The sequence below is a fragment of the Neolamprologus brichardi genome, chromosome 4 (assembly GCF_056152115.1).
Source record: "Neolamprologus brichardi isolate AB-2024 chromosome 4, ASM5615211v1, whole genome shotgun sequence".
In the NCBI taxonomy this organism is placed as follows: Eukaryota; Metazoa; Chordata; class Actinopteri; order Cichliformes; family Cichlidae; genus Neolamprologus; species Neolamprologus brichardi.
This window is the reverse complement of record NC_142107.1, coordinates 21,307,282-21,319,726: the sequence shown is the minus strand read 5'-3', so window position 1 is coordinate 21,319,726 and position 12,445 is coordinate 21,307,282. Positions and strand designations below refer to the sequence as shown.

Here is a 12,445-nt window from a genome sequence, read left to right as displayed (position 1 = left end):
AGGATTACGTTTTCTCGTGTGAAGTCTTTCAGAAAAGGCGAGGTTGCATGCCAGGATGAGAGGAGAGCATAACGTAAAACAGACATGGAAGTGTACTGACTCGTGTGTTGTTCCTCTCTGCCTTCAACTCCGCGATCTCCTCCTCTCTCTCCAGCAGCTGTTCCCGGCAGAGGTTCAGCTCTTTGGTCAGCACTGCAAACTCCTGCAAGGTCACAAGAGGGTGCTGTTATTGACTGAACAGTGCTGCTGCTGCATGAGGTCATGAGTGCAGGTTAGACATACTGATCACACACACACACACTGCTTTACCTCTCATTCATCCAAGAATGATTACAGAAAGGTCAGGCAGGTGGGACGTACGGGTGGAAGTTCAAATTCAGTCAGGAAACGTGTGACAGCTGATTTACATTAAGCTGCAAGGTTTTCTTTTATTTTAAAGATGCTTTGCAAATAAGACATGAATCTGCTTCTGCTTCTCCATCAGACACCAATAAATGTAGTGAGGAGAATATATATATATATATATATATATATATATATATATATATATATATTTATATATATATATATACAAACTCATTTTGTTACATTTTGGTGTCACTTTATTTGCTTTAATTTTGACCCCGATCTATATGCAATCAAAACTGCCTTCATCAAAAACATATAGAGGAATAAATAAATGATTTAATGAATAAATAAATCATGAAATGCAGCAAAACAATATGAAAATTGATGATAGTCACAAATTCATTTAGAAAGTGTGATGTAAATGGATCATTTCTGTTTTCATTTGTTTGTTTTTATTGCCATCAAGCTACCTGTACATTTTAGGATAGTTTTTAACGTCCTTTTATTTGTTTTGAAATCTCTTAAAACTTGTCCTAAAACATATTTATTTGCTGAAGCCTTTGGCACTCTTCAAGGGGTTGACTCAATTTGTTTTAACATGTTTTATTTTATCTTATTTATTTAGTAACTTATTTTATTTTATCTTATTTAATTTTATTTTACTTTGCTTATGCTATTTGTATATGCACAGCACTTTGTGAACCCTGGTTTTATGTTAAAGTGCTTTATATATGAAGCTGGTATGGTACATTTGTTTTATTTCAGTTATTTTCACATTAATTTCTGTATTCCTGATTGAATATTTGGTGTATATATTTAACAGCATACCTCATATTAATGGAAAAATGTTTTTCTAGTTACTTTCAGAAAACCACTCATCGGTGAGGCTTATTTAAAAAATGCTTCAGTTTGCTGAGGTGCATAAATATCAGACAGAGTCCAGATTTTCCTGATTGATGCATCATATGAAGTAATCAGTGTTGGGAAGGTTTCTTTTAAAATGTATTCCATTACAGAATACAGAATACATGCCCCAAAATGTATCCTGTAACGTATTCCGTTACGTTGCTCAATGAGAGTAAGGTATTCTGAATACTTTGGATTACTTAATATATCATCATGCTGTTTACAACTACATGAATGTACTATTGCTGTGATTTATTACTGTTACTGAAGGTCCGCGGCTCCGAACCGTAGTAAAGGGTCCTCTGGCTAATACGGTGGGTTCTGTGTCGGGCTCGTAGCTGAAAACTAGCTTTACTTTGTTGTCTGGGTCAACTTTGCTAGCGAGAGACAGAGAGAGGCGTTGAAAGGCTGCTCCAACAGAACTTATTGTTTCGGAGGAAAACACGAACACGGTGTACAGTCGAGTCTTAATAGCTTACTTACAACTGGGCTCGTCAGGCACTCTTCTTGGCTGCAGTGGTTATTATTATATTTACATGCTTCCAGCTCCCGTTTTTGCTCGATGACAGCTCGTACTTTTCCTTTTTCTCCCTCCCTCGCTCACAGACACATAACGTGTATGGCAGTCCATTCTCCCTGCAGCACGGACTACACTGCCTATGATGCTACATTCTTTAGAGCTATACCTGTAGCATTCTGCCTATTAGCTTAGCACAACAACAACAACAGGCGCTCTCTCACCCAGGAAACACGCAGAGCGAGAGCGTCACCCTGTAACCATGGCAACCGTAACGCTGCCGCCTGGAACAACAGAACGTAGCTGTCAAACAAAACCCAAACAGTCCTGACCCGCGACACTATGAAACAGGAAAGTACCGCCGTGTAATCCATTTATTTCAACAAAGTAACTGTATTCTAAATACCACCTTTTTAAACGGTAACTGTAACGGAATACAGTTACTCATATTTTGTATTTTAAATAAGTAACGGCGGTACATGTATTCCGTTACTCCCCAACACTGGAAGTAATGCACCAATCCCACTTCGTGCCTACTGTACAAGCCTGTGGAGGGCTCTGTTATAATCTAGGGTTGCTTAGTCAGGTCTCCACGCAGGGCAGGGATAGCTCAGTAGGTAGCGTGGTCACCCCATGATTGGAAGGTTGGGGGTTCGAATCCACTGAATGGCTACCCTGCTATACCCCTGAGCAAGGGGCCGTCCCTACACACTGCTCCCTGGATTTGCGGCTGCCCTCTGCTTCACTGAGTGAAAGGGTGAAATGCACAGCGGTCAATAAAGTTTACATTATTATTTAGCAAAGTTATCTGGCCAAAAAATGAGGTCAGCTGACTACGTGAATAAAGCAATTGAGCAGGTTATTTCATCAATGCATTTTCTCTTCCCTGATGGCACAGAGATATTCCAAGATAACAACGGCAGGATTCATCAGACTCAGACTGTGAAAGAGAGGTTCTGGGAGCGTCAGGCATCATGTTCACACATGGATTGGCCTTAAACCCACTGAGAATCTTTGGGATACGCTGGAGAAGATTTTCCACACAGTCCGACTCATCCAGCATCAATACAAGACCTTGGTGAAAAATTAATGCAACTCTGGGCAGAAATAAATGCTCCGATGTTTAAAAGCATATTGAAAGAACGCTATGGTCAATGCATGCTATCATCAAAGTTTTCTTCATGACTTCTTGGCACGGAAGGTGTAGACCAAAAATTCTCCTTTGATTGATTTTTTTTATTGTCTGCTGGCTCAGTATTGGCTGAGAGCATGTGAAACCACCAAATAACTTCATGATTACTGAAAATCTTGTTGCCAGACTTTGGATTAACTACATTGGAACGATTGTCAGCATGGGGTTACCTCCTCTAACTTTGGCCACTTTTCCAAAATTAATAATAATTAAAAAACAAACATGAAAGCGAAAAAAAGACTCCATGCTGTGAAGTTTAGTGCCACTTTTTTCCAAGGAAAAATTGAAGCTAACCAGTCTTCAAAGTGGCATCTGTGGCTCATAACCAAGCGGTCACAATATTCTGAATCATCAAAGTGTATGTTTAGGACAAAAGGCACCTTTTACATCAGCAAACCAGCATATATGTGTCCATTACTCCCTCCCGTGTTATCTTTGGGCCAGTAGAAACACTGATATGATCGTGACATGTCATGTCAATCTGTGAGGAAAACGCTCGCTTGTCTCGGGCTTACCTGCCCAGTGTGGAGAGTCCACGTCATCAGCCAACACTCAGGTCAAACCCACTAAATAGATTTACTCATTATAAGTCGATCACAGGTAAGCTCACAGACATGATGCCAAGTTCATACTTTAACTAAATGTGCTTCAGACTTTCACACTTAAACCTCAGAAGAGTTGGGAAGGTTATAAGTTGGTATGTTTATGCTGCATTTCATTTCTAATGGTGCCTTTCAGTGGATTTTACCCTCTTATGATAAGTATAAATGTCAACAAAGTGGAGGCAAAACAAGCAAATAATTTCAATGACCGCAAATTTTTTCCAACCAAACTCCTTTATTTCATCGTTACAGGAGTATGTTACCGTCTCCAGCTTTGGCCGTCTATCCCAGAGAAAGCGAAACGCGCAGCAGTAAAAGCCAACAGGAGGCTTTTACGGCCAATCTTTTCCGTTAACCTACAGTGCAATTAACCACAGCACACCGTTTGACAGATCTTGATTTCATTAGCGAGCTCAAAGCTCATTGGCCTCAAAGAATTCCAGCACATTCAATCAACGCATACTTGCACAGAAAAGCGGCTACACTGCGACCGAAGAAGGAAACGACTCACTTACAGTACGGTCTTTGCCATGTCTACCGCAGCGCTCATGGAGTCCAGACCTTGATATAAAATCTAACCACCGGGTTTATTGCAGGCGTTGCACCTGAAATTGGTTTAATTGCGCAATAAGCATGGACCGCTATCTCCCATCATTAAAAGCTGGAGGTTAAACAAGCACGAGAGTAAATTAGGCCGGCCCAGTCTTTCTTTTTCCAACTGACAGCGGTCCAACTGAAATGTTGTGATTTTGTGTAATTTACTCCAATTATGTATATTTTGTGAGGTCAGCCACATAATAGTTACAATCAAAATCTATGGCAACAAATCAACAGAGAGGGTGATATTCTCAGCTCTCAGCAGCTGAGGTTGTGTTTTTGCTTCTGCGATCTCACACCCATGCACACAATGTGTACCATAAGCGCCCGCCCGTGCTCTGATTGTCCTCTCGTGTGTGACCGTGGCGTGATGCACACATGATGCAGAGCACATGACCGTCCCTGAGCACGTGTGCGCCAAAGCATGTGTGTTTTGGGGGAAAAAATGCTTATGCAAACGAGCCAGTAAAGCGTGCTGATGCATGCGCGCCGGCTGCTGTTATCTTCGCTCCGTGCTAAGAGTGATCAGTTTACCCACACGGCAGCAAATAGGCGCCTTACCTCACACTCTCTATCAGCCAAAAACGCATTTATACAGTACAGCGTGTACAGTCTGTAACAAGCCTCTGAGCTGATGTGCTCACTGGGCTGAAATAGAGGAGGATCAGAGGAACAAGTGAAAGAAAGAGGCTTATTTGAAAAGATGGAAGAGGAAGGACGAGGGAGGAAATTACTGTGTGCAGATGGCACGTTCTGGGCCCAAAGGATTTTATAATTTTGGGATTAATTGGTGTAAAGGATGGTGTGAAACAGACCCCCGTAACGAGACACTTTGCATCACTTCGGTCAGGTAGATGACGGAAATCTCTTAGCGTCATGACTGACATGACTAAATCCCACCGTCATCCATGTCAGTCTTCCCCCGTCATGATACACACCATCTAAAACACACTCCAGACCTCATTAGCATGCAGCAATATGCAAATGGACTTGATTTGTTAGTCTCTGTGAGTTTCATATCACCAGGTTTTTTTCTCTTCCTCTCTCTTTCCAAGCAGTGCTGTCGCTCACTCCATCCCTCTCTCCTGTTTTTCCTCTCCTGGCAACGTCTACACACACACACAGATAAACTCCGTGAACTCATCTACTGTATGAGTGCCACAGCCGTCCATGTGTTCCTCTATCTGTGTGCTTCTGCAGATGTGTGCACCATATTGATCTCCTCTCAGTGAGGGAACACGGCCCTTTAACGTCCACTCGTTCTCTGGTAGAACGTGCAGCACCGCTACGTCTGCTATTCCATTTTTGATATTTCAGACGTGGCAAGAGAGAGAGAAATAGGTACTAACAACGAGGGAGACAACACCGCAGCCCGAGGCATCCAACAATGACTCCTGCCTGAAAATAGAGACGGAGCTCTTCTATGTTGAGTGGAATTACAACATGATTAGCTCTCGGGCATGGGATGTGGGATAATATTGGCTTCTGAGCTACAGGGGCAAATGAAACACTGCGCCATCATCCCCGGGCTTCAGGTAGGACCAGTCTGTGCCACACACATATTAGCATCACATCTGAAAAGCCCAGAAGGTCGTTTAAGACTTAGTGCTGTTTTTCAGGTATTTTTAAGATCCTTAAAGACTTAATTTAGTCAAATAGCAACCAAAATTTAACCTAAACTAAACAAAAGTGAGATGGAAAAACATCTCTCCATCTAAGATAGACGTAGCCTCAGTGTCTGAAAAGTGGTGCTCAAGCGACTTAAATGCTTTCTTCCTAATGGCCAGCAGAGGGCAACATCACTGGCTGCAAAAAGAGCCGGAGTGTATGAATGCCTAAGGGAAAATGACTCCACTTCTCACTTGATTCATGCCCTCAGTAATGAGTTTGTGGTGAGTTTAAAGTCATAATTATAAGATTAAAGTCTCGGAGTCCAATGTAATGTCTGTTTTGTTTTTCTTGAAGGTCCATTCAAAGTAAAAAAAGATGATAAAGCAGTGTATGTGTTAGGATGTAGCAGCGAGCCCTTAATTGCTCCGTCAGTTACACCTGTTGCTCCTGACGTCCGGGTGTAAGAAAATATTGTTTAGTATTACAGTAGTATTTATTTATTTACCTGTTTTTATTAAAGTATGAATTTTTGATATTTAAGTTTTAGGTACTTTACTCGACTATTTCTAATTTGGTACTTGATTACTATCCAGAAAACATTACAGTCTGCTTTCAGCATTAGGTCTGTTATGACTGTTGAATAAACATGTGTCTACTTTAATAATCAATTTGTACTCGAAGTTATGACTTACTTTGAATGTTATCAGTATATATTATTAAAAATACCCTATTATGTCAAATTAACCATCACAAATTCCACACTGTTCAGTTTTCTATCATGGGAGATTAAGAAAACATATGTTTGAATTTGTAACTAGACTTTTTTACTCTATCAGCGATTTTTCATTAAAAAAAAAATCCTCAGATTTTCTGCTGATTCATTTTCAGCCTGAGAAGTGTTTGTTTTTTTCAGCTGATTCACACACACCCAAACCGATCTCTATCCACGTTGCTGTAGTTTAAACGCCCCCAAAGGAGCCCAACTCAGCGCCACCTGGACCATCTCCCACATTGAAATCCTGCTTATAGGTTCACGTATCAATAATTCAACAAGGAACCATTTTCACTATGAGAACATCTGATGAAGGACATGCTCGACTCATAATGTTTACTTTTACAGCACTTCAGAAACAGCACTTCTACTTGTAATTCCACCTACAGCTTTTCATCATGCCATTGATGTTTTATACATGTAAGTAGCTTTGTGACTTTTTCAGCTCTCCTGTACTACGATGTTTACTAAGTATTTAAATGCATATTCACAATACATCAATATCTTGGGTGTATGAGGCATAAATGTCTCGTCTTTGTTTACTTAAGTGCTTATTATACATTGTTTTTGTTACAACCTGTGTGCATTTAACTCTGGAGATACCTGTGATGTGTTTTTAAAGAATATTCATCAATACAGTGTCAGTAATGCATATATACAATATCATAAATATTAGGGGTGGGGGAAAAAATCGATACTGTGTAGTATCGTGATATTTTGTTTGCTAATAATGTATCGATACAGGGACAGCAGAAATCGATATTTTGTTACAAAAAAGGTTTTTGTGCTCTGCCTTCAGAGCATGTTGATCCTTTTTCTGAGCAAGAATCCTGACATTCCTTCACTGTCCAAATGTGTTTAACTTTTTTTATGGCAGCAATAAACATGACAGTTTACTTATTTTCATTTAAGACATGTTTTATTTTAATTAAGTTCAAAACTTTTTTATTTAATGTAAAATTATATTTTGTTTTCATTTACTTTCAAATTCTTCAGTTGCTGAAGGGGCTGCATAGTTTTCATAAACTGCATAGTTCAGAATAGCTATAATTGTACCAGATGGTTGCGTTCAGTTAAGTTGGACTAGACTGTAATACAAACCGTTCAGTTTGTCAACAATAAAACTGAAATGAGAGAAAGACTGAGTGTGAGACTTTGATATTAGAGAAAATGAATATTGATAAAGTTTACCTTTATGTACAGAATCTGAATATCGCAAAATATATTAAAAAATTGCAATAATATCGTATCGTGCGTTAAGTATTGTGATAATATCGTATCGTGGGATGTATGGTGATTCCCACCTCTAATAAATATGTGTGTATTTGTTCTTTTTGTATGCATTCATATAGTTATGGTAACAGACCCAGCTTTGTGCACTTGCATTTTGCACTTAATTACTTATATAGATATATAGATATAATTAAAGATGAATTTGACTGATTGGCATTATATCTTATTTAATATTTTCTATATATATTAAGATATTATTGTTAAGACTATAATATCATTGTGATCGACTATTATGCAAATCATTATATCACCGTTAATAACTATTTGCCCTAAAAAGCCAAGTATCCCTGTTCTTTTGTAACAAACATCTAAATTAAAGCTGTGGTTTTTGTACTTTTTCTCAATAATAAACATTACAAAAGGAATTCAGGTTGAATTTTAGTGAAATGAAGTTCCGCAGAGTCTCGGTTGGTTTAGAGTCCAATTATTTTCAGCTTAGTTTCGCTCCATATTTTCCCTGTTACATGCAGTGACTCTGACACCCAACAGTGGACCCTGCCCCACAGCTTGCTCCCCACCACATTAAAGGAACACTTCACCTTCAATTCACAGCCACGTGTCAGTCAGCACGCTTGTAAATTATGTTATAATAATAAAGAACCGCATAACGTTTTTTTCCTGCTCTGATAAATCTACAAAATAAGAAGCTCCCGTAAATAGACAACTGCAATTAATCCTACTAACTGTATCCTTTTCCTCCCCGTGCATGTTGTACAGTGTATCCCTGTATGTTACTGCAGGATGGCCTTCAGTGTCCACAGCACTGCGAGCAACAAAAATGTGGGAGAGAATGATGTAAATATTGCATTTGTGGTGATGAACATTGCATTTAGCTACCAAACCCACACTGTGAAACAACCAGGCTGCAGATTCTACTCGCATTTTCACATGAACTGCTGTTTGCAGAGTAAAAACGATCATTTGGGACACGCGTACACTTCTGCCTGTGGCTTAGAGTGTGCGCAGGGCCACGATTGGGCCTGTTGCACAGAATATTGTTACATTACATGACCCTCCTTCACTCACACCTTCAAGCTGACCTTGAGAAGCAGAAATGTGAACTACTTCACTTTAAGTCCTCTTATGTTGAGGGAGAAGACAGCTAAAGAAGAGAAATGAGACATATGTGTGTGTGTGTGTGTTAAGATAGTGATGTGTCTTTTTCAGCTTCAGCTCTCCTGAACCCCCTGACCCCTCGCCCCGCCCTCTGTACCTGTGGCAGCGCGATGGAAAGCTGCCTCTGGAGGGACTCCTTCTCGTGGCCGAGCTCTCGTAGGCGTAGATGCGCCGTCCCCAGACTGTCCTGCGTCTCCCTCAGGCTCTCCAGCAGCCTCTCCCTCTCCGTCAACATGTTAACCATCAGCGACTCCAGGTTTCCTGTGCTTCCTCCTTCATCGCCTCCACCACCGCCGCCGCCACCGCCACCACGCGGGTCCCGGCTGCCGTAGCCCCCCATGCTTCCCATTCCGCCACCCATCCCTCCTCCTCCGCCCCCTGCCGGGGAAGACGAGCCACCTCCACCTCCACCGCGCCCGTCCTCCGAGATGGTGGGCATCACCTCGCACATCATCTTGAGGCCTGGGTGTGAGAGGTGTTATCTCAGAAGATGACGAGGACACTTAGGCAGAGTGTCTGGTGAGCGGCCGGTCAGCCCTCGTCATGAAATGCACAACAGTTAGTTTGTTTATCTTTTTCTGGGGGGTGCGGGGGGGAGGGGGGGTCTTTCTTCTCAAGCTGACTGGATGAGGCTCACAGGCGAGAAACAAGTGCTGGGGGAGGATGGACGTGGCAGCTCTGTGAATTTGTGAGTGAGGCTATAAGGTGGCAGTCCCAGTTGTTGGAACAGAAGACAGTGTAGGGTGACAGCAGCTAAAGGGGGCCGGTGTATAAGGGGAGGAAAGGGGTGAGATGGGGTGTAGGGGTAAGAGGGAGAAGTGCAGGTTTGGTGGGTGACCTCTGACCCCCTGGCCCAGGCTTCACTGAGGTGCCAGGTGAACCTAGAAGAGGAGAAGGAAGAAGAGGATTAAGAAGAAGAAAGTGAGAGGTCATTTTCAGGCACATATGATGGATGTGGTGCTGAGAGGAGCTGGAGGAGAATAAAATGATGAAGGCATCCAACACGAGCCAGGTTGTGATCCGTCCTCAACACTCATATGGATCCATTTCACACACACACACACACACACACACACACACACACACACACACACACGATAACGGGACACTTTTTTTTTTGAAACCACAAAAAGCAGCAGTGCTGTCTCTTAACACTGAGAGCAGCATCGCGATACTCTTGGAGTAATTCATCCATCTGGGTATATGTCTCGGCTTTATGTATCCGCGCGTCCACAGCCATAATGGTAATAACGAATGCGCATGATGTACGGAAATGAGTCCACAAAACGCCGTCACGCAAATACGGAGCAAGCATCAGGAGAAAGACGCGGCGCTGTTTCTTACATTTATTTGGAGGGGGGGCAAAAGGGTGTCATCATGAATTGTAATTACTGGCTGTATCCAGGAGGAAATACGACTCCCGAACCCGAAGGCTTATTAACAACAGAGTGCTCAGACAGGGAATTAATTACTGTAAACGATCCAAATATGTGGAAACCAGCGTATATTCCTGCGCTTAAAGGCTGCACAGGATAGCCTCACACCGCTATCACGTCATGGTGGGAGGTGCCAATCATCCAGTAAATGATGGAGGCCTAATTAACGAGATTGAAGCCGGAGATATTACACATCAGTGGATTATTTCCCTTTTTTGCCACTAAGACGAACCTAAATGTCGCCAAAGCGTCGCGCCGCGCTTGGCTTTATTCCGACTGCAAGGCGTCTATTTCCTATCAACACCCCACTGCCCCCCACCCCGCACACACACGCCACCCTGCTCCCCCCCACCCACCCATAAAAACAGCTGGACCGTCTAACGCACGGCTACATCTGCGTGCCGCACATCACCGTGCCACCCCGATCAATCCGTGTGCCTTACCCTTTCCATGAGCGTCAGAGAAAGGAAATAAACGCGCATCGTGGCCCGGTTCACTCCATCGGAGCAGCTGAGAGACGGAGGCTGCAGGTTATCCCCGTTACAGCCCGGTTACCAGCTTGCCCCATCCCCTCCCTCTCTCTGCTGTGGAAGAGACAGCACGGCTCAGCCGCTGCGTCAAAGCGCAGGTAGCGAACACGGGGGGTATCCGGTCAAGACTTTCAGAATAAAAGTGTGAAACTGGCAGTCCGGGGATGTGGTTCTTCTTTAAAATATTTATTTATGACATTGGAAGAATGTGAGGGTGGTGCAGGACATACAATGCATGAGAACAGCGAGACTGGTGCAAGCTAAACTGTGAGTGAGGAGTAACATAGTTTCAATGCAGGGGTGGGATACTGGTTGACAGATGAGGTCAGGCAGAAGCCTGCCTGGACTACTGTGTTTGCAGATTGCATTATGATTTGTAGTAAGAGTAGGGAGCAGATAGATGAGAGCCTGGAGAGGTGGAGGTACACTCCGAAGAGAAGAGGAATCAGTCAGTAGAAGCAAGACAGAGTACAGGTCTGTGCATGGAAAGGAGACAGGTGTCACAGTGAAGCTGCAGGGAGTAGAGGCACTGAAGGTGGATGGTGGAAACCTGGGATCAACTAGGTAGGCGCGGTAAAGCGGATGGAGACGAGTGTCAGGGGTGATATGTGGCAGAAGGATAGCAGCAAGAGTGAAAGGGAAGGTGTACAAGATGTTAGTGAGAGCCGCTCTGATGTATGGTTTGGGGACGGTGGCACTGACAAAAAGACGGGAAGTGCAGCTGAAGATGTTTCTATTTCTGTCCATTCTGAACAACAGTGAGGAACAGCTCAGGTTGAGCGGTTTGGAGACAACGTTAGAGAGGCCAGGCTGAGAGGGTTTGGACCTGTGCAGAGGAGGACATGTGGATATACTGGACAAAGGATGTTACAAATGGAGCTACCAGGCAGGAGGAAAAGAGGAAGACCACAGAGAAGTTTCATGGATGTAGTGACTGAGGAGATGCAGAGGGTTAGTGTGACACAGGAGGATGCTCGAGACAGGGTGAGGTGAAGGCAAATGATCTGCTGTGTTGACTCTTTAAGTAAGCAGCCTAAAAAAGAAAGAAAAAAAGCGGAGACATTTAAACAGACATGGCACTGAAAGAATTTAAATTATGAAAGAATTTTAATTATGAAAGAATTTTAATTATGAAAGAATTTAGCAGAAATGGTGCTCTTATTTCTTATTTCTATTTTAAAATCAGATTCAGTATAAATGCAGTTTTGAGGTCAGAGTTCAAGAGTTCAAAGATTTATCCATTAAACACAAGGAGACTAATTGTTTCCCACAAGCCAAAAGAAGAGTATATAAATGGACAAGTACCGTTTCATCCATGGTGCCCACTTTCCACATTTCATTACAGTGAATTTTTATTTAAAGTAATTTTTCAAGTGTTTTTAATTATTATTATTTTTACTTTTTCAAATTATTCATTTTAATATATATCATTTTATACAATGTAATGCATTGCTACAATATCTGCTGTACAGCACTGTCAAAGTAGTTAACAGCAGTTGTCCTTTCATTAGGATTTAAGCACTTC

General features: G+C 42.3%; 1 protein-coding gene across 1 annotated transcript in view; it reads right to left on the bottom strand.

The window, feature by feature from the left end:
• Positions 1 to 11,001, bottom strand: part of ppfia3 (PTPRF interacting protein alpha 3) — a 36,250-nt gene extending 25,249 nt beyond the window's left edge. Inside the window, exons 1-3 of the mRNA XM_087840035.1 lie at positions 10,834 to 11,001; positions 9,052 to 9,835; positions 101 to 202 (exon numbers count right to left, since the gene is read on the bottom strand). Of these exons, the coding sequence (XP_087696161.1) occupies positions 101 to 202; positions 9,052 to 9,408 (459 nt within the window). The 5' untranslated portion in view covers positions 9,409 to 9,835; positions 10,834 to 11,001. The remainder of the gene's footprint in view (positions 1 to 100; positions 203 to 9,051; positions 9,836 to 10,833) is intronic.
• Positions 11,002 to 12,445: the final 1,444 nt, after the last annotated feature.